Raw genomic sequence first — 21529 nt, forward strand, 5'->3', positions numbered from 1 at the left:
GGGCGGGCGCACTGTGCCACCAATGATAAGAGGATCTTTCATGGGTCAGGATTCCGGAGTTTGCTAAGTAGCAGGCTACATAGAGCGCCCAGGGATCTCCTTGCAGTTACTATTATTCCTGGGTGTCGCTCAGCTCAACCATTGCGCCCCGTTACTGTCTCCTGCTCCGTATGCTAATTACTACTATTGGAGCAATGGGGAGGAGATATCAGCTTCTCTCCTGGGCGTTCCTTCTCCTTGGCTGTAGAGCTGTCCAATCGCAGCGCAGAACATCACAGCCAGGGAGAAGGAACGCCCAGGAGAAAAGCTGATGTCTCCTACCCATTACTCCAATAGTAGTAATTAGCATACGGAGCTGGATACAGTAACTGGGCCACAGCGGGATCCCTGGGCGCTGCTCTATGTAGCCTGCTACTTAACAAAGTCCGGACCTATGAAAGGTTGTCTTTAACTTTTAATACAGGAGGCAGGTGCCGGCAGCAGAATCACATAGCCGACACCCTGCCTCTGACAGGGAGCTGTGATCAGCGACAGTTAACCCCTCAGGTGTGGCTCATAAGGGGTTAACTTCTGCTGATCTGTTGCAGGCACCCACCTCCTGTATTAAAGCACAGTGTGCCCGCCTCCCTCAACCCCCCCAGTATTAAAAACTTTGGTGGCAGTGGCCACAGGGTCCCCTTCCCTTCTTATTGGTGACAGTGGCCACAGGGTCCCCTCACCCCTCTTCATTGGTGGTGCAGTGGCAGTTCCGATCGGAGCCCCAGCAGTGTAATCCTGGGGCTCCGATCAGTTACCATGGCAGCCAGGACGCTACTGAAGCCCTGGCTGCCATAGTCATATTCCTGCTGCTGTGTGTACTATGCACAGGGCAGCAGGGAGCGTGTGAAGTCTATCAGGGTGAATAGGACAAGGGATTAAAAGATCCCAGGTTCTAGCCACTAAGGGGGGAAATAGTTATTAAATAAAAAGTTTAAAAAAAATCCCCAAAATAAAGTATAAATCACCCCCTTTCCCAATTTTACATAAAAAATATATAAACAATAAATAAACATATTACATATGGCCACGTCCGAAAAGTCCAAACTATTAAAATTATTTAAAAAAATCTATGCAGTGAGCACAGTAACAGAAAAATTATTAAATAAAAACTGCGCAATTTGCCATTTTTTTAAATGCGGAATGCACATGGCTTTTTTGGCGTTTTATTTTTTTTACGTGGTATCGAATGGTATCGAGTATCGCAATACTTTTTTATGCTATCGAAATCGAATAAAAAATTTGGTATCGCAACAACTCTAGCCTACAGTATCTACAGTGAAAAAACAGTGTTGTATAGAGAAAACTTATGAGATATTTCCTGCACAGCTTTCCTAATGTCTTTATTTCTCAGACTGTATATGATGGGATTTATGAAAGGAGTAAATACAGTATAAAGAAGAGAAAGGATTTTACTTGTGGAGAGCGTTAGGACTTTTGTTGGGACAACATAAACAATAAATATTGTCCAGTAGAAGATGGAGACCACAATGAGGTGGGAGCTGCAGGTGGAGAAGGCTTTTTGTCTACCAGTACTGGATGGGATCCTTAAGACTGCTAAAATGATATTAGTATAAGACACTACAATGATTGTGGTTGGGATGAAGATGGTTGTAATACTTAGTAAATACATTTCAAGGTAAACAAGATAAGTGTCAGAACAGGCAAGGTCTAATAAGGGAAGAAGATCACAGAATAAATGGTCAATGATGTTTGGGCCACAAAAATTTAGCTTTTGAATTGTTATGATGTAAAGCAAAACACTAGAAAACCCAAGCAACCAACAGAAGATGGTCAAAATCACACAATGTCCACTGGTCATGATAGAAGTATAACGGAGAGGATTACATATGGCCACATATCTGTCATAAGACATCACTGTAAGAAGAAGACATTCAAATGTTTCTGTACCAGCAAAGAAATAAAACTGAGTAATATAGTCAATAAAAGTAATGGTTGCCCCATTATTCAGTAGGATGTAGAGCAGGTTGGGAACAATATCTGTGGTCAATAAGATGTCACTAATGGACAATTGTGAGATGAAGAAGTACATTGGAGTGTGGAGGTTCTTGCTGATGGATACCAGGATGATGATCAGGAGGTTCCCACATATTGTCCCACAGTAAACCACCAGGAGAAGACAGAACAGGAAAATTCTTAAACATTGGCTGACTTGAAAGCCTAAGAGGAAAAACTCAATTACTGCAGTCAGATTGTTCTCCTGTGTACAAAAAATAAATTATGTTAGATAAATTGCTTTTATCTAAATTTATATATGTTATATTTTTTTTTGTAATAATTTAGTACTAATTACACATTTATTTTGTGCCATAAATTTTTTACAATTACTAAAAACAAATATAAAATATGTAAAAGTAAACTATCTGTGCCAGGATTTGAACTCACAACCTTCTACATTAGAGCCAAGAACCTTTTTTTTTTTTTTTTTTTTTTTTTTTTTTTACAGAATCTTACAAGACTTTATTATGAAATGCCTGACAGGATATACAATTGTTTAACTTTTTTTTAAAATGCCTATTTTGGCCAGGACAAATTAGGATATCTCTAATTTTCAATTTACAATAGGGCAGATTTATTAAACAGTGTAAAAGAAAACTGTATTTGTTACTCATAGTAACCAATCACAACACAAATTTCATTTTCCTGGGCCAGAATATGCAATGAAAGTTGTTCTTTGATCAGTTGCTATAGACATAGACAACAAAGACAGGTTATCTTGTGCAGAGTTTAAGAAATCTATTTATATAGTTTTCCATAACTGAGAGACACTTCTAACTTGCATTAATATGGGTGGAGGGGATTTATCAAAACTACAGTAAAGGAAAATTGTCTTATTTGCCCATAGCAAATTCACCTTTCATTTTTCAGAGCTCCTTTGGAATATGAAAGGTGGAATCTTATTAGTTGCCTTGGCCAACCAAGCCAGTTTTATTTTACAACAGCTCTGATATATCTCTAAAAAAAATCAACTGGACCGGCAGTATAAATTCATTTTGGATAAGGACTATTCCCACATATAACCTAATACCTATTAATATGTTTAAAAACAGGTCTGGTAGAGGTACCGAAGTCGCCGGGTTGGAGTCTAACTCCTGCCCCCTTCCAATCCGCGCAGTTTCTCTACCCTAAGTTCTGTATTAACACAGGCATAGTAGAGCACTCACCATGAAAAACGGCAACCCCAACTGTGATGGCTAACCTCCAGCCCCCCAGCCGGGGCGAAACCACGACTCCCAGCATGCTCCATTCACTTCTATGGAGTTCTGAGAACAGCCAAGCAAGTGTACATCTTGAGAGCCGCAGCCCCACCACAGCTAGAGCGCCGGAGGCCAGCCATCACAGAATCCTGACCAAACCCTGGTGTTATGGAACCTAGTATCTATCTCCAGCGTGTTTTGCCATGAAAGGCTTTTCAGGGAGTGAATCATAACATGGTTTGATTGTCAGGGAGTATAGAGAGGCTGTAGCCAGTTGACCTTGTTCTGGCTGCTCTTTAACTTGGAGGCTCTAATTCTGGTCAGCCATTTTCATGGGCTGTACACACCAATATTTTGGTATTTGGGCAGAAGTTAGCATGAAACAACTCTGCACAGACTAGAAGAGGGCACGAGCGAGCCACCAACCCGGCAGCTACCTCCACCAGGTCTGCTCTTTTTTTTTTTTATTAATAACTTTTTGTCTTTATTAAATAATTTATCAAAACATTACAGAGTAAGAAAAGGAGATACAATTCCCCCCCCCAACCCCCCCTCCCCCCCCTACCTGTGGTGCGTCAAAATAGAACCCCAAAAAATAAAACAATTTGACCTCAACTAATCAGTCCTCCAGCCACCCCATATCTTAATCCACTTGTCCTCAGCTTCCCTCTGTTTGTACATAATTTTCTCATAATTTTTTACCTTAACAACTAAATTTATCCATGTATTTATATCTGGAGTGAATCGAGCAAACCAGGTCCGACTGACCAAGACTCTAGCCAACATCAATATCCTACTCAGGAAAATCTTTTGATACTTGTGATTGTTTAATTTGGAAAGATCATTAAGCACAAATACTTGTGGTTCAAAAGGGATTCGAACTTTTAGTTTATACATAATACAACTATTAATAGTATTCCAGTAGTTTATAAGTTCTGGACAAGTCCATATCATATGGAGAAAGTCCGCTCCTACAGAGTCGCATTTAGGGCAGTTAGACGAGTCTCTTAATCCACATTTATTCATCCACAGTGGAGTAATATATAATCTATGACAAATATAGAATTGTACTAGAACGTGGTTGAAGTTCTGTGACAGTGAACCTAAATTCCCAAAAATATTCTCCCAACCTTCTATTTGTAAGTTCGGACAAACCAGCTCCCACGCTCTTTGTCCTGGTGAATGTGTATCATTAAACCGTGCCTTAAGTAGTAACTTATATATATTTGAAATTTTTATTCTAGACAGTGTACCCCCTACCCATTCATTCAAAAAGGATGAATTATCTATATCCAACACCAGTTTGTCATCCAGACTAGATAGTACCGAACGCAATTGAAGATACCTAAACCATGAAAAATTTTCTATATTATGTGTCATCTCTATAAATGGTTTAATATCTCTATCCTTAACTACCTGTGAAATGTATAAAATTTTATTCTTTTGCCAAAATGTCATCCAGCCTTTGTAAATGCACATTATGCCAAAGAGGCGTAAATGTAAATGAACCCTTAATCTTCAACCATGTCCTAGTTGTAGCCCACACTTTCAGGAGTAATTTTATAGTCTCTCTATAGCCTCGCTCATAGCCCTTCAATAGCCCGGATTCCAACAAGGTAAAAATATTATTATGGGCGTGGCTAATTACCATCTTCCCCAGCAGTGCACTGTTCTCTGATTCGTAGCACCTCAATAGCTGGGCTGCAATAAAGTACCCTTTAAAGTAAGGGAGGTTTAAACCCCCGCACTCCACTGATTTGTACAAATATTCCAGCTTTATTCGAACTCGCTTTCTTCCCCATATTAAATCATTAATTATTCTTTCCATAAGTTTAAAATACTTATCTTGTATCCAAATAGGTGTATTCCTAAGAACATATAAAAATTGTGGTAGTATCACCATTTTGACTAATGAGACTCGGTCGGCTCTAGCTAGAGGAAGTCTCAGCCAGATCCCTATTTTAGCTCTACTCCTTACCATAACGGGGATCAAATTAAGTTGTATAAAATTTTCAACCCGAGGTGATATAATCAAACCCAAGTATTGAAAGGTATCAACAATATTCAACTGTGTCACAGAGACCTCTTTCTGTGGGAGGGGATCCACTGGCATCAAACTGGTCTTAGCCCAGTTTATAAGAAAACCAGACACCTCACCAAATGCTTTAACCATTTGAATAATCCTAGGAAGAGTAATTTCCGTGTGATCTATAAAAAAAAGAACATCATCTGCATATAATGAGATACGGTCTTGTGTTCCTAGCGTACCAAATCCTTTAAGCTGATCGTCCTGTCTAATGGCTATAGCAAGGGGTTCGATATAAATATCAAATAACAATGGGGATAATGGACAGCCCTGCCGCGTGCCCCTATTTAAATCAATACTGCTACTCAAGATTCCATCAAGACTCAATTTTGCCCTTGGAGATCCATATAGTAACTTAAGAGTACCTATGAACCTTTCTCCAAAGCCCATCCTTGCCAGAACCTTCCAGAGGAAGCGCCACTCCACCCTGTCAAAGGCCTTAGAGGCATCCAATGACAGGATGGAGCGAGCGGTCCCCCCAGGGGCCTAAATATTAGAAAAGAGCCGATGTAGATTATAATGTGTACCCTTGTTCTGAATAAAGCCACTCTGATCCGGGTGGACAATAGAGGAAATGACCCTAGAAAGCCTTGTAGCCAAGACCCTCGCAAGAAGCTTTACATCTGCATTAAGAAGTGAGATTGGTCTATAAGATTCTAGATCTAGGGGGTCCTTGCCTTTTTTTAGAATTAATATTATTACAGCTTCCATCATTGAATCTGGCAACTTCCCATACTCCATTGATTCAGAAAAGACCTCCAGCAGTCTGGGGAGAATACACTCCCTATATTTACTGTAGAATTCATATGGAAGCCCATCTGAACCAGGAGTAGAGTTGGCCGAGCATAATTTAATAGCTCCCTCGAGTTCCTGAATTGAGACCTCCAATTCGAGTGCTTTCTTTTGCGTCTCAGTAATAGAAGGGAAGGTAATCCTGTCAAGATAGAGATCTATCTTATCGTCTGTGATCTTAGTTTCAGCCTTATACAAATCCAGGAAATAGTCAACAAAGGCCTTCTCTACCGGACCCTGTCCAGTGACCATCTTACCATCACTCAATCGAACCTTATCTATAAATTTTTTAGATTGTTGACTTGATATTACTCTGGACAAAAGTTTACCAGGTCGCCCTGACTCCGTAAAGTATTTTTGCCCCTTAAAAAAAAGGCTCTGTTGGGCCTTGTCCAATAGAAAATTAGAGTATGTTTGCGTGGTTCTTTGCATATTTTCCCTATTCTTCTCCGTCTTATTCATATAAAAGGATTCTGTCGCCAGTGCTGCACGTTCTTCTAGGTTTTTCTGTTTTTCCCCATACTCCTTTCTAAGATTCGCGATGTTACTAACCAGCAATCCCCTCATGTACGCCTTAAAGGTATCCCATACAACTTGAATTTTTACTGAGCCATAATTATTATCCCAAAAGAGGCAAATTTCATTTTGGATTATTTCATGTGTCTTTATAACTGATAACCAATAAGGATTTAGTCTAAAGGGAGGTTTTTGTGTGTATCTTTCCTGAGATAAGCAGAGTTCAAGTAGTAACGGAGAGTGATCCGATATTGACCTCGTTTCGTATTTCATTCGATTTACCAATTTCACATGTTTACTACTTATCAGTGCAAGATCTATTCTAGACATCGATTTACCTGCTTTACTAAAACATGAAAAAACCCTTTTCCACCTTAGGAGGAAAATAAAGTATCGGCACTATAAGGACTTCACATGCAGGAGTTTTTATATCAGGCACATTATTAATTCCTATTTCTATTGATTCAATCAAAACCCCAACAAGATCAGCTTTTAAATATATTAGCAGACAGACCCGGCTTCTCACGGGTATATTTAATCAATTTCATATAATGTTTGTGTGTGTCGTTAAAAGATATCAACACTATCCACTATAACAGTGGCATCTACAGCACCCCGTCCCCTTAACAGTGACCTCCACAGCCCCCCACCCTTTAACACTATGTCCCTCACAGTGCACCTCTTTCTTAATATGTGACCTCCACAGCAACCCACCCTCTTATTTGACCTTCACAGCTGCCCGTTCCTTTCCCACTTGTCCCCCTAACAAAGACCTCCAAAGCAGGGCATTATTGTTAGAGATGAACGAATCAAAGTTGATGAAGTGGAATTCGATCCAAATTTCAGGAAAAACGTGATTCACACCGAATCCAAGATTCCTCACGCTTCGTGGTAACAAATCAAATTTTTTTCCTACATGAGGACATGGAACAAGGAACTCTGGGAAGGCAGGAGCACCTATAATGCCATGCATGCAGCCAATCAGCAACCAGCCAGCCCTGTGATTTCACAGCACTACAAATAGCATCAGCCATTTGGATTCTGCCATTTTCTATTGTACTTAGTGCAGGGACAAACGTCTGCAGGCGCTAGGGACAGTGCTAGGAAAACTTAATTGTGCTAGAAAAACTATTTACCAGTGCAGGGAAAGATCATTCAAGCTGTATGGAAAGGATAGGGAGGAATTATTCCACAGCATTTATGTAGAACAGGGTTCAGTAGGGGAGGTTACAGCCTGGGTTATACCCCGCATCCCCTGACGAAGCCGCAACAGCGGCGAAACATGTCGGGAGGGGTGTAGTTATGTGATGTCGGTTTTAGGCAGTTTGTGAGGAAATAAGAGGAGTCTTTCACGCTGAGATACAGATATTATAGAAAAGCATATAGTGGCAGATTGTAACTGTGTAGATACGGTGTGTGAAGCCGACCCCTAGTGTCAAATAGAAGTTTGGCAGCTGTATGGACAGAGATATGGCTACATTGACCTCTATGGCATAAATAGAGGCAACATTGTAAGCCAATCTGTATCCAATTGTTGTGCAGACACAAAAGTATCATAAGCAGGGGACTGGAAACAATCTGTGAGCCCCAGTATAATAGGAACTGAATACAGGAGGCCTCAAATAAAGGTTTTCTACTTGCACTCCAAATAAATAAAGCATATAGTCCCAGTGCCAAACCCATAATTAGATATCCAAGTGATTCTTATTTAAAAGGTGAGGCTCTCACACACCTACAGTCACCATACCATGTGATAATTGTCAATATACTATATCTAGCAAGATATTGCCAGCAAAGGTTGCAAAACTAGGCAACCAGGCTTAGTTATTGCTTTTTCTCCTAACTCCTCACAACTGAGATTTTTAAAGAACTTTTTTTTATATTTTCTCTAATCTATGTTTATGTCTTGTGAGTAAATATTATAAACAATAAAGTAAAGCTTTTTAACTGTTAAAAAGAGATCCCTAAAGGGATTATTTGGTCCCACAGACCAACATAGTATTATGAATTATATCCCGAGGATCTCTAAAGGGACTGTGTAGATTCAGCCTGGGTAATAGGAACAATCCTATTACACCTTGCTGCACTGACTGGGGATCCAAATTGCCATTTTATAGCTCTGTAATTCCAGCAAACCGTTCTTGTTATTGGGGTGCAATATTTCTACGTCTTATTTGCCCTTGTGCAGTGCAGTTATATGTTCTAAAGGGCTTATTAGTGGTGAAGTGCGAAAATTACAGCCCTTTTTGTCATGTATTAGTGGCAAAACTAAAATATATTTGCCGTTCAGCGGTGCAGTTATATGTTCTAAAGCCCTTTTTGTTGTGTAAATAAGTGAAGTGTGCAGTGATTCTAAGAGCGACTCCTGTCATCTGCATCTCATACTGACTCACAATATTATTTCACGACCACAGCAGACTCCCTATGTGTGTTACTGCAAGGCATAGTGTTCTACACCACTATACAGGCTCTCTGCAGCAGTTTTTAATGCAATTTGCCACAAATAAATTCGGATCAAACCAAATGTTTATTATAATTTTGAATTTTGAAATTTTTAAAAATTCGCTCATCTCTAATTATTGTCTTTAAATTGCAATAGATAAAATCCCACATAATTAGTATACACGTAAGGTCATGTGAGTTACATCGGGCTCTACAATAAGATTTTCTAAGCGTCGCAATCAAAATCATATTAACTCACATATAAGCGTCTTATACGAAGAATGTCCTTCGTAGCCTATAGAAACCAATCAGAGCTCATATTATTGACCTGTAGCAAAATAGAAGCTGAGCTGGAATTGATTGCTATATGCAACCTGATTTGGGATGAGCGAATCCATGGAAGTTCGGGTTCGCCAGGTTCGGCCGAACTTTAGGTCAAAGTTTGGGTTTGGGACCTGAACTTGACCCCGAACCCGGAACCCATTAAAGTAAATGGGGACCCGAACTTCACTTTTTCATATTTTCCATTATAACCTGGTTATAAAGGAAAATAAAAGCATTCTTAAGACAGAATTCTAAATAAAATGTACATTGAGGGGTTAAAAATAATAAAGACAACTCACCTCAACCACTTGACCGCGCAGCCAGTATCCTCTTCTTTCTTCTTTCTGCAGGACCTGCAAAAGGACCTGCAATGACATCACTGCACTCACCACTTGGTGAGTGCAGTGACGTCATTAGCAGGTCCTGCTGAATGAAGATAGAAGCTTGGTGTGGTAAGCTCGGTGACGTCATCGCAAGTCCTTTTGCAGGTCCTGCAGAAAGAGGAAATAAGAAGATGCTGGCTGCGTGATTGAGTGGATGAGGTGAGTTTTTTAAAATTATTTTTAACCCCTCAATCAACCTTTTATTTAGCATTCTGTCTTAAGGATTCTATTATTTTCCGTTATAACCATGTTATAATGGGAAATAATGAAATCACGAAAACCCGAATTTCAGTGGAAAAGTCCGCAAAGTTCGGTACGAACCCTAACTTTGCAGTTCGGGTTCGCTCAAACTAAACCTGATAACTATTCAGGCTAACTACCACAACAGACAACAGACATTGGCTCATGTAGTTTAGCGGTTAGGTTACTGAAAGTATTTTTGGCAAATAATTGGAAAGTGCGGGGTGAAAATATCCACTCAAAACATAGTTCATGATGTACAGTAGATGGCTGTGCAAAATTTTGTGATTGTACAGTAAATGCAATGGTGATGATTCCTTTAGCGGACATACATACATACACACATACATGTATACATACATACACACACACATATATATATATATATATACATAAACACATACATGTATACATACATACACATATATACATACATACATATATACAGACATACACACATATATATGTATACATACACACATACATACATATATACATATATACACACATACATACACTCACTTTATATATTAGATTTGCTAAATCTCCAACTTGCACTGTTTTCTAAGCATACTATATTTCAAAAATAGTCAATTTTTTTTTTTTTTCAAGTTACAATTAGAGATGAGCAAATTTTTTACAAATTTGATTCGGCCGGTTTGCTGATTTTTTTGAAAAAACTTGCTTCAATACAAATTTATTTACTCATGAATCGAGTAAAAAAAAAAAAAAAACCATATATATCCTGGCTACAGAGAGCCTTTACAGTGGTGTAGAACACTGTGCCTTGCAGTAACACACATAGGGAGTCTGCTGTGGTAGTGAAATAATACTGTGAGTCAGTATGACATGCATATGACAGGGGTCACTCTTAGAATCACTGCACACTTCACTTATTTGGGCAGTCACGGGGCCAAAACTGACCGAATAACTCAAGTATGAACTCAGCCTTACAGGTCGATGTTAGCGTCAAGAAGAAGCGCACTCCTTTTACACCATCATCAGCTGATTCCACATAGATGTCTACAGAACCTGTTCTATTAAACACTTATACAAGTAGAGCCCCCCGACAGAGTGGAGAGGGTGTCAGCAGTAAGCTTGTGTTGACGTCACTGATTATTTTGCCCTTCCACTGATCCTCAGAACAATAACACCCAAAAAAACGGATCCTGTCTGTTGAGCATCTGCCTTCACTCGTTCAGCATTTGGTCAGTAATCCATCAGTATTGCTAGAGGTAGACATTGCTGCAGGACCAATGGCATGAAAACGTGGAGGCGGAAGCAGCATCACCTGGCCAAGTTGCTGGTGTGGCTGGGCAGAAACCACATTTACCCAGTGGACCGTAAAGGACATATATTGTCCTTGACCATAGTTACAGTTACCGACCAATTTTCCCTCAAAACGCTGTATCACAAAAAAAACTTCACCAATGAATGCCTAATCGATGTAAATCGGTTCATACATAAGAAAGTCTACAATCACCCATCAAATTTCCTGTATTTTTGTTCCTATTAATACACCCCCAAAAAATAAATATAACAATCACAATTCAATGCAGAACAACGAATACGTACGTATCTATTCTATTAATACACCCTGTAAATGGCTGTAGTACAATGGAATTTCACCGCTGAACGGCAAATATATATTTTTGGCCACTAATACACACCAAAAAGGGCTGTAATTTTCTCACTTCACCACACAACAGCAAATAAGCCCTTTTTATTTTTCCCCACTAATACACACCAAAACATTTAACTGCACCACTGAACGGCAAAGATATTTTTCTTTTGCCAATAATACAGGACAAAAAGGGCTTTAGAACAAATATCTGCACCGCAAACGACAAATATATATTTTTTTGCCACTAATATACAACAAAAAATGCTTTAGAACATATAACTACAGTGCAAATGGCAAATATATTTTTCTTTTGCCATTAGTACACCACAAAAAGGGCTTTAGTACATATAACTGCACTGCTGAACGGCAAATATATTTCTCTTTCGCCACTATTGCACGCCAAGAATGGCTTTAATACATATATCTGCACAGCAAACGGCAAATACAATGCCTGTCCAAAAAGAAAGGTGCCACCAAAAAAAGTCACACACTCTAATATTTCGTTGGACCGCCTTTAGCTTTGATTATGGCACACATTCGCTGTAGCATTGTTTTGATAAGCTTCTGCAATGTCACAAGATTTATTTCCATCCAGTGTTGCATTAATTTTCACCAAGATCTTTGATTGATGATGGTGGAGTCTGACCGCTGGGCAAAGCCTTCTCCCGCACATCCCAAAGATTCTCAATGGGGTTAAGGTCTGGACTCTGTGGTGGCCAATCCATGTGTGAAAATGATGTCTCATGCTCCCTGAACTGCTCTTTCACAATTTGAGCCCGATGAATCCTGGCATTGTCATCTTGGAATATGTCTGTGCCATCAGGACAGAAAAAATCCATTGATGGAATAACCTGGTCATTAAGTATGTTCAGGTAGTCAGCTGACCTCATTCTTGGAGCACATACTGTTGCTGAACATAGACCTGACCAACTGCAGCAACCCCAGATCATAGCACTGCCCCCACAAGCTTGTAAAGTAGGCACTAGGCATGATGGGTGCATCACTTCAACTGCCTCTCTTCTTACCCTGATGCGCCCATCACTCTGGAACAGAGTAAATCTGGACTCATCAGACCACATGACCTTCTTCCATTGCTCCAGAGTCCAATCTTTATGCTCCCTAGCAAATTGAAGCCTTTTTTTTTCTGGTTTGCCTCACTGAGTAGTGGTTTTCTTACGGCTACACAGCTGTTAGTCCCAATCCCTGAGTTCCCTTCGCATTGTGCATGTGGAAATGCTCTTACTTTCACTATTAGCCCTTAGTTCTACTGTTGTTTTTCTTCGATTTGATTTCACCACACGTTTAAGTGATCGCCGATCGCGATCATTTAGGATTTTTTCCCCACCACATTTCTTACTCGAATGCGATGGGTCCCCACTATCTTTCCAGACTAGCATCTTTTACACGACCATGAGCTGTGTCTTTCGACATGGTTGTTTAAGGAATGAGAAGCAACTCATTGCACCAGTTGGGGTTAAATAACTTGTTGCCAGCTGAAAGATAATCGCCCATGCAGTAATTATCCAATAGTAGGCTCATAACTATTTGCTTAGTTAAATCCAGGTGGCAACTTTTTTTTTGGACAGGCAGTGTGTATTTTTCTTTTGCCACTATTACACAACAAAAATGGCTTTAGAACATATAACTGCACCGCTGAACGGCAAATAGGCCCTTATTTTTTTCCACTTATACATGCCACAGAAGGCTTTAGAACATTTAACTGCAAAGCTGAACGACAAATATATTTTTCTTTTGCCACTAATACACGACAAAAAGGTCTTTAGAATATATAACTGCACCACTGAACAGAAAATATATTTTACTTTAGTCACTAATGCACGGCAAGAAGGGCTGTAATTTTTGACTTTCCCACTAATACAAGCCAAAAAATAATTTAGAACATATAACTGCACCGCACAAGGGCAAATAAGACGTAGACATATTTCATTGTAATAACCCCTGTTAATGGCTGTATCACACAGCACTTGCACCCCAATAACAAGAATAGTTTGCTGGAATTACAGAGCTGTATAATGGCAATTTGTATCCGCAGTCAGTGCAGCAAGGTGTAATAGGATTGTTCCTATTACCCAGGCTGTAACCTGATCCAACTGAACCCTGTTCAATGTAAAAGCTGTGGAATGATTCCTCCCTATTCTTTCCCTACAGCTTAAATAATTTTTACCTGCACTTGTAACTAGTTTTTTTTAGCACAATGAAGTCTTACCTAGCACTGTCCCTAGCATCTGCTGATGTCTCTCCCTGCACTAAGTACACTTGAAAATGGCAGAATCAAAGAATCCAAGATGTCTGAGGCTATTTATAGGGCTATGACATCACAGGGCTGGCTGGCTGCTGATTGGTTGCATGCATGGCATTATGGGTGATCTCACCTTCCCAGATTTCCTTGCTCCATGTCCTCAAACATGCAGCAGACATTTTAGGGAAAAATGTGATTCGTTACTACAAAGCGTGAGGAAATTCGTATTCGGTGAGAACCAAATTTTTCCTGAAATTCAGATCGAATTCCACTTTGTCAACTTCAATTCGCTTATCTCTAGTTACAATGTAGGTTTTTCCATAATTCAGTATTATATGTTAATAAAGTCTGATACGTTATAAATATATAGGCTTTCCAGATTCTTTGTAACAGGTCACATCAAATGCAATATATATAGTTATAGGCAATTATATTCTTATATGTTTCTTACAAATAATAGAAAATTAGCCTGGAGAGCATTCAACATGAGGTGTGCATTGAAAGTCAGAGATCACACTGTTTCCTAATAGATTAAAGTGAGTAAAAGAGAAAAAAATAACCATTTTTTATTTCTGTATTTTGGCATAAATGAACTTCAGAGACTTGTGAGAATAATCTTTTAGATTTCTTTCTTACAGGTTTTTTTTTTTCAAGGGTTTACCTCACCGTACTACCATTGGATATTTGTTTGGTCTCAGCATTCATTTTTATGGTTCCTTTTCTTGGCTTATCTTCAGTTTTGTTCCTAAGACGAGTTCTAGAGGAGAATAAAGTCAATGTTAGACAGCGGTGTCCTCACATTCCACAGCCTACAGGCACATTCACTGTATATGAGCTACAATGCCTTTTTATGCTTAAAATGAAGGCGAGGAGCCAGATAGAAGAACTCCTGGGAGATGTCTCTGCTGCTGCCTAATGAGTCTCCAGTGGTCTGCTTACTGGAGAAATCTAAAAATAATCAATTGCAAATTTAGTTTAATTCTTTAGTTAATAAAAACACACAAACTGAACTTTACTTACTCATGACATCATTTTGGAGATGAAAAAATTTAAAACTTATAGTAAAAATGATAATGTTGTGTAAAGAAATTGACTTGTATAATATATATAGACAGTTAATAATCACAGTAATGATGTAGAACATCATTCTGTGTTGGGCTATGAATGAGGGTAGATGGGTCTGATGCAGAAATAAGCGAACCAGCCAAGATTTGTTTTGTTTGCAACGAGAAAATATTAGCAATGCTAATTTAGCATTCTTTTCTGTTTTGTAAAAAAAGATAGTTTGAATATCTTTCCCAGATAGCAAAAAGTAAGCAAATGACCTTGCCAGAGAAGAAAAGAGGGGGCATCCTACAGTGGGGAAAATAAGTATTTGATACACTGGCGATTTTGCAAGTTTTCCCCCCAACAAAGAATGAAGAGGTCTGTAATTTCTATCATAGGTACACTTCAAATGTGAGAGAGAATAAAAAAATAAAAAAAAACTGAAAATCACATTATATGATTTTGAAATTATTAATTAGCATTTTATTGCATGAAATAAGTATTTGATACAATAGAAAAACAGAACTTAATATTTGGTACAGAAACATTTGTTTGCAATTACAGAGGTCAGATGTTTCCTGTAGTTCTTGACCAAGTTTGCACACACTGCAGCAAGGATTTTGGCCCACTCCTGCATACAGATCTTCTCCAGATCTTTCAGGTTTTGGGGCAGTCACTGGTCTACACTGAGTTTCAGCTCACCCCAAAGATTTTCGATTGGGATTAGGTCTGTAGACTGGCTAGGCCACTCCAGGACCTTGAAATGCTTCTTACGGAGCTAATCCTTAGTTGCCCTGGCTGTGTGTTTTGGGTCATTGTCATGCTGGAAGACCCAGCCTCAACCCATCTTCAGAGCTCTTACTGAAGGAAGGAGGTTGTTGGCCAAAATTACGTGATATATGGCTCCATCCATCCTCTCTTTAATAGTCGTCCTGTCCCCTTTGCAGAAAAACACCCCCAAAGTATGATGTTTCCACCCACATGCTTCACAGTTGGGACAGTGTTCTTGGGGTTGTACTTATTCTTCTTCTTCTTCTCCAAACACAGCAAGTGGAGTTGATACCAACAAGTTCTATTTTGTTCTCATCTGACAGAATGATCATCTCCGATGCCTCCTCTGGATCATAGAGATGGTCATTGGAAAACTTTAAATAGGCCTGGACCTTGTGTGCCCTGCAAGATTTTAATCCATGACTAGGGGTGAGCGAACCCGAACTGTAAAGTTCGGGTTCATACCGAACATTATAATTTTTGGACCCTGACCCAAACCCGAACTTTTCAGGAAAAGTTTTGGTTCAGTGTTCGGCGAGTTAATGGTGCTTTTTGAAAGGCTGCAGAGCAGCCAATCAACTAACGTTTAACTTGTGTGCCCTTAGAAGCCATCACAGCCATGCCTACTAATGGCATGGCTGTGATTGGCCAGGGCAGCATGTGACCCAGCCTCTATATAAGCTGGACTCATGTAGCGCTGCTCGTCACTCTGCTGTTATTAGTGTAGGGAGAGGATGCTGCTGCTGTGAGGGAGAGACGAGGAAATAATCTTTCATTGGAAGTGCTTTTTAACTCAGCAATCTACATAGATTTAGTTGTGTGGGTGCAGTGCATAATCTTTTTACCCTGCCCTGAGCCCAGTGACACAGAAAAATAACTTTTATCCGTATGTTAGTTAGGTGGGCGGCGGCGGCCATTTTATGCAAGCTCAGTGCATCAGCACAGCATATGTGCTTTTGTGCCATCAAATTCAAGCTTGAAATACTGCAATAATAATCTGGTTAAAAAAAAAACACCCATTTTTGTCAAAATATTTAATTTGCAGCCTTTGCTGCATCTGTCAGTGTGAAATACAAGCTTGCAATACTTCAATAATTTTATGGGTTTAAAAAATCACTATTTTTTTGCGAGACCCTACATCTGTGGCCTTAGCAGCATTTGTAAGTGTGACATACAAGCTAGAAATACTGCAATAATATTCTGTTCTATTCTGTTAGTGTGAGATACATGTGTTAGATACTGGTGTTCTATTCTGTTATTAAAAAAACACCCATTTTGGCAAAATACTTATTTTGCAGCCTTTGCTGCATCTGTCAGTGTGAGATAAACGCATTATATACTGCTGTTATATTCTGTTATAAAAATATACCCATTTTGGGCAAGATCCTAAATTAGAAATATGAGCAGAGCGTCAAATAAGGGACGTGGCTCAGGTCGTGGTGCTGCTGGTGGAGCTCCGGTTGCAGGGAGAGGACGTGGTCGATCTGTGCCAGCTACACGCACAAGTGAAACCCCTTCCTCAGGAGCAAGTAGGCAACAGAACCTTCAGCGTTATTTGGTCGGGCCTAATGCGGATCTACAAATGGTGAGGCCAGAACAAGTAAAGACGATAGTAGATTGGGTTTCTGACAGTGCCTCCAGTTCCTTCACATTGTCTCCCACCCAGTCTAATGCTGAAAGATCAGAGTTGGCACCTGCAGCCAATGTCCATCAGTCTATCACCTCACCCCCTTGCAAATCAGCCAAGCAGTCTGAGCGCCAATTTATGCAGCAGTCTCTTCTGCTTTTTGATGACTCTGCTAGCAGGGTTTTCCAGGGCCATCCACCTAGCCCTGCCCCAAAAGTGGAAGAGATGCCCAACCACTTTAGTTTCGAGATGAGTACATGGGAGGACCACCGCAGCACATCTTGGATGATGATGAAACACAGGTGCCTACTGCTGTGGCTTTCGAAAGTGTGCAGACCGACAAGGAAGGCAGGGGTGTAGACTAGGTGGAAGATGATGTGGAGGACGATGAGGTCCTTGACCCCACATGGCATCAAGGTCATGCAAGTGACCTGTGTAGTTCGGAGTAAGAGGCAGTGGTCACACAGAGCCACCAGCACAACAGAAGAGGGAACAGGGTGCAAAAGCGGAGCAGTCGTCCCCTAGACAGTACGTCTGCAACGCCGCAAACAGAGGATCTGCCAGCAACACCACCACCTGGGTCAACAAGCATCTCCACAATGTCCCACGGAAGCGTTCAGCTCTCCAACTCCCGAACACTGGAGCAGAAGAGAAAGTACCATCCTACCCACCCGCGATCCCTGGCCTTGAATGCCAGCATTTCAAAATTACTGGCCTTGCTGTCATTCCGTCTGGTGGATACGGAGAGTTTTAAAAGCCTTATGGCAGTGGCTGTCCCACAGTATGTTGTGCCCAGCCACCACTACTTTTCCAGGCGTGCCATCCCTTCCCTGCACAACCAAGTGGGGGACAAAATCAGGTGTGTACTGCACAACACCATCTGTGGCAAGGTCCACCAAACTATGGATACGTGAACCAGTAAGCACAGTCAGGGACGTTATGTCTTCCTAACAGCACACTGGGTAAATGCAGTGGGGGTTGGGCCTGAGGCGGATTGCAGTTTGGCGCATGTTCTTCCACCACCGAGGATTGCAGGGCGCTTCAGTTTGCCTCCTGTTACTTCCTCCTCCTACTCTGCTTCCTCATCCTCTACCGGCTCCTCATCCAGTCAGCGTAACACCTTCCCCACCAACTTCAGCACAGCCAGGAGTAAACGACAGCAGGCAGTTTTAAAACTTATCTGTTTGGGGGAAAAACACCACCCCGCAGGTGTTGTGGACGGGCCTTAACAACAGACCTATGAGTGGTTGGTGCCAATGAGCCTCAAGCCCGGCCTGGTGGTGTGTGATAATGTACAAAATCTCATAGCAGCTCTGGGACTAGCCTGTTTGTCGCACATCCTTTGCCTGGTGCATGTGCTAAATTTGGTGGTGCAGAGGCTCCTTAAAAATTACCCCGATATGTCAGAGCTGCTGCATAAAGTGCGGGCCGTCTGTACGCGCTTTTGGCGTTCTCACCCTGCTGCTGCTCGCCTGTCAGCGCTGCAGCGTAACTTCGGTCTTCCAGCTCACCGCCTCATATGCGACGTGCCCACAAGGTGGAATTCCACCTTGCACATGCTGGCTAAACTGTGCGAGCAGAAGCACGTGAAAAAATGCTTCTGGCGAGGAGGATATGGTTTCGGAGGAGGAGGAGGAGTAAGAAGAGGGATAATTACATAGGGTTTAAAGCGAGTCATTCACAAGTGGCTCCGAGGATGGGTTCCTGCATCCACAAACGCCAGGTACACAATTGTCCAGCCAGGTCACAGTTCTGGAGGATGATAAGGTGGAGGATGAGGAGATGGAGGAGGAGTAACCGTTTTCACAGCAGGGTGGCACCCAAACCAGCTCATGGCCATCACTGGCGCGTGGATGGGGGGATACAAAGGACACAGATGATACACCTCCCTCAGAGGACAGCTTTTCGTTGCCTCCTGGCAGCCTGGCACACATGAGCGATTATATTCTGCAGTGTCTCCACAACGACCGCTGAGTTGCCCACATTCTAATTTGTGATGATTACTGGGTGGTCACGCTGCTGGATCATCGTTACAAGGACAGCATACTGGAGAGTGATCGTAAGATGCGCGATTACAAGCGAACGCTGGTAGAAGCGCAGCTGGTGGCATTCCCATCTGACAGCGGGGCCAAAGTGGAAACACAAGGCAAAGGCAGAGGAGGAGGAAGTGGTCGCCAACGCAGTTGGGGCACCACCAGCACCTCAGAAGGCAGGGTTAGCATGGCCAAAATGTGGAAAAGCTGTCAGCACGCCACAACAACCAGCACCACCAGCTGATATGGAATGTCTTAGCAGGAGGCAGCATTTCTGAAACATGATGGAGCAGTATGTGTGCACATGCCTACACATACCGAATGACGGGTCTGCCCCCTTCATCTTTGGGTCTCCAAATTGGGCACACGGCCTGAGCTTGCTCTTTATGCCTTGGAGGTGCTGGCCTGCCATACAGTCAGTGTATTGTCTGAACTTGTGTTTAGCAGGGCAGGGGGCGTTATCACAGACAAGCACAGCCGCATGTCCACAGCCAATGTGGACAAGCTCACGTTTATTAAAAATGAACCAGGCATGGATCCCACAAGACTTATCCGTACCTTGTGCAGAATAGACATGTATACCGGCCTTACCCAGCCATTGTTATACTGCAGCGCAATTGCTCGTTGTTGTATTTTTGATATTTTCCATTCTTTTGGAGTGTACCCTAATTTGAAAATTTAAAATTTAAAATTAAAACAAAAAAATAGCTACCAACTGCACCGCTACGTCCACCGCCTCCTCAAACTCCTACTCCATATGGACCTCCACCTCATAAATCAAGGTTTTTTGTTGTTTTTTTTGTGCTTAATTTTATTTTTAATGTAATTTCACTAATTTGTCTGTTACATTTTTAGGTGAAATTCACCACTTTTTGGATGTGATATACCACTGCTATACCTAGTAGACAGGTAAAAACATTTCACTAATTTGTCTATTACATATTCGGGTGAAATTAACAAATTTTTGGGTGTGATCTACCCCTGCTCTACCTAATAGACAGGTAACATTTTACAAATGTGTCTGTTACATATTCGGGTGAAATTCACCAATTTTGGGGTCTGATATACCCCTGCTGCACCTAGTAGACAGGTAAAAACATTTTACTAATTTGAATGTTACATTTTTGGGTAAAATTCACAAAATTTTGGGTGTGATTTACTTCTGCTGTACCTAGTAGACAGGTCAAAACATGTCACTAATTTGGCTGTTACATTTTCGGGTGAAATTCACAAATTTTTGGGTGTGATATACCCCTGCTCTACCTAGTAGACAGGTAACATTTCACTAATTTGTCTGTTACATATTCGGGTGAAATTCACCAATTTTTGGTTGTGATATACCATTGCTCTATCTAGTAGACAGGTAAAACAATTTCACTAATTTGTCTGTTACATTTTCAGGTGAAATTCACCAATTTTTAGGTGTGATATACCACTGCAATACCTAGTCGATAGGTTAAAAAAAAAAACATTAATTTGTCTGTTACTTATTCAGGTAAAATTAACCAATTTTTGGGTGTGATATACCCCTGCTCTACCTAGTAGACAGGTAAAGACATTTTACAAATTTGTCTGCTTTTGGAGTGTACCCTAATTTGAAAATTTAAAATTAAAACAAAAAAATAGCTACCAACTGCACCGCTACGTCCACCGCCTCCTCAAACTCCTACTCCATATGGACCTCCACCTCATAAATAATTTTTTTTTTTTTTTGTGCTTAATTTTATTTTTAATGTAATTTCACTAATTTGTCTGTTACATTTTCAGGTGAAATTCACCACTTTTTGGGTGTGATATACCACTGCTATACCCAGTAGACAGGCAAAAACATTTCGCTAATTTGTCTATTACATATTCGGGTGAAATTAACAAATTTTTGGGTGTGATATACCCCTGCTCTACCTAGTAGACAGGTAAAGACATTTTACTAATTTGTCTGCTACATTTTCGGGTGAAATTTACCAATTTTTTGGTGTGATCTACCCCTGCTCTACCTAGTAGACAGGTAACATTTCACTAATTTGTCTGTTACATATTCGTGTGAAATTCACCAATTTTTGGTCTGATATATCCCTGCTGTACCTAGTAGACAGGTAAAAACATTTCACTGATTTGAATGTTACATATTCG

At 40.7% G+C, this 21529-nt stretch overlaps 1 protein-coding gene across 1 annotated transcript in view; it reads right to left on the reverse strand.

The window, feature by feature from the left end:
- Window positions 1-1309: 1309 nt before the first annotated feature.
- LOC122929439 (olfactory receptor 6N1-like) overlaps window positions 1310-21529 on the reverse strand; it is a 29731-nt gene continuing 9511 nt past the window's right edge. The window contains exon 2 of the mRNA XM_044283001.1: window positions 1310-2257. Within this exon, the coding sequence (XP_044138936.1) occupies window positions 1310-2257 (948 nt within the window). The remainder of the gene's footprint in view (window positions 2258-21529) is intronic.

The sequence above is a fragment of the Bufo gargarizans genome, chromosome 2 (genome assembly GCF_014858855.1).
Source record: "Bufo gargarizans isolate SCDJY-AF-19 chromosome 2, ASM1485885v1, whole genome shotgun sequence".
NCBI lineage: Eukaryota > Metazoa > Chordata > Amphibia > Anura > Bufonidae > Bufo > Bufo gargarizans.